Raw genomic sequence first — 1,816 nt, forward strand, 5'->3', positions numbered from 1 at the left:
TCACGTTGCTGGCTCAATTGCTCTCTAGTTGTTTATAGGACTGGCATTTCAGTCTTCTTTTCTATCCAGCTGGATACTTTATCCCCATAAATACAGACTGATGACAACAGCCATGTGCTGCCAAAGCAGATAGTGCTGAATGTCTATTGCGATATGAAGAAGATAAATTTAGAAGTGGAACATTTATGTTATATAGATCCTGTATTGACTCACATTTCATGTATCCATTTAAGATGCTGTTAGTGAAGCAACATAGCGTAGAAGCATTATGTTTTTAATGGATTTTCCTGCACTTACCATAAAAAGATAATACCTTTCATTAAAAATGTTCTTCGCAAGGGAGTGAATAGATCTCCATCCAACCCTCCAATATGCTTATTTTTTTTTTGTTTATGTGAAGTATGGGTGCAAGGGATTACTATCACATTGTGGTAGAAGAGAAGGAGAAAAGTAATGAGAAAAAGATAAATAGATCCCACCTCTCCATATTGTCCATCTCTGAAATTATTCTTGGTTGGTTACTGTAACATGCATTAACAGAAATGTGGAAGGTGAATAGATAATGAAAGGTAGAGGTATGCTGCCACATTTTGGAAAATTGCCAGCACAATAAACCATTTATCATCCCTCCAGACAGTATGAGACAGACAGAAAAAATTGAAGAGAATCAGACCAGTGTCACAGAATTCATTCTTGTGGGGTTTTCTAATCATCCTGAACTCCAAGCTCCCCTTTTCCTCATCTTCCTTCTGGTGTACACCGTAACTCTGACTGGAAATGTCCTCATCATTCTCATCACAACATTGGACTCTGCCCTTCAGAGCCCCATGTACTTCTTCCTCCGGAACCTGTCTTCCTTGGAAATCTGCTTCAATTTGGTCATTGTCCCCAAGATGTTGGTGGACTTCCTCAGAGAGAACAAGACCATCTCCTATTCTGGTTGTGCTGCACAAATGTATTTCTTCTTCTTCTTTGGTGCCGCTGAGTGCTGCCTTCTGGCTGCGATGGCGTATGACCGTTACGTTGCCATCTGCAACCCGTTACGCTATCCCGACATCATGAACCGAAGAGCTTGCTTCCAACTGGCTGGTGCTTCATGGTTCTCAGGTTTCCCCGTGTCTACTGTCCAGACCACATGGATATTCAGCTTGCCATTTTGTGGACCCAACATAGTCAATCACTTTTTTTGTGACAGTCCTCCAGTACTAGAACTGGCCTGCGCTGATACCCACATGTTTGAAATTGAAGCTCTCACAGCCACAGTGCTCTTCATCATGTTTCCTTTCCTCTTGATTCTGCTCACTTATGTCCGCATCATCACTACCATTCTGAGAATGCCATCAGCAGAGGGCAGGCACAAAGCCTTCTCAACGTGTTCATCTCACCTTGTGGTGGTGACTCTGTTCTATGGCACAGCCACATCGACCTACTTCAGACCCAAATCTACCTACACTCCGGACACAAAGAAGATCCTCTCTCTCTCCTACACTGTCATCACCCCCATGTTAAATCCCATCATCTACAGCTTGAGAAACAAGGAGGTAAAAGGTGCATTGAAGCGAACACTGGGCAGGAGAATATTTGCATACCAAAAATAATTTTGTTTTGTGATCGTGCTGGCTGTGCTAATTCTGTTTTCTTAGTGTTAAGTTGTATTGTGCTTATTTCATTGCTGTTACCCACCTTGGGTCCAGTATTAAGAAAATGTGCTTATCACTTAATAGCTGCAAACAAAAACAGTGAAGGTGTTGAGCCAACACTGAATGCTGGGTGTCACACATGAACCATTACAAGTATGCTTGTTTTGCTCTGCTCA

General features: G+C 42.1%; 1 protein-coding gene across 1 annotated transcript; it reads left to right on the top strand.

The window, feature by feature from the left end:
• Nucleotides 1-638: 638 nt before the first annotated feature.
• LOC107113501 (olfactory receptor 10A4-like) lies at nucleotides 639-1,598 on the top strand. The gene has a single exon (XM_015414836.1). The coding sequence runs from the start codon at nucleotides 639-641 to the stop codon at nucleotides 1,596-1,598; it is 960 nt and encodes a 319-aa protein (XP_015270322.1).
• Nucleotides 1,599-1,816: the final 218 nt, after the last annotated feature.

Source organism: Gekko japonicus, unplaced genomic scaffold, assembly GCF_001447785.1.
Source record: "Gekko japonicus isolate JY-2015 unplaced genomic scaffold, Gekko_japonicus_V1.1 scaffold2193, whole genome shotgun sequence".
NCBI lineage: Eukaryota > Metazoa > Chordata > Lepidosauria > Squamata > Gekkonidae > Gekko > Gekko japonicus.

Excerpts from the sequence above, each read along its gene's own strand:
- LOC107113501 (XM_015414836.1), top strand. The coding sequence starts at position 639 with ATGAGACAGACAGAAAAAATTGAAGAGAATCAGACCAGTGTCACAGAA.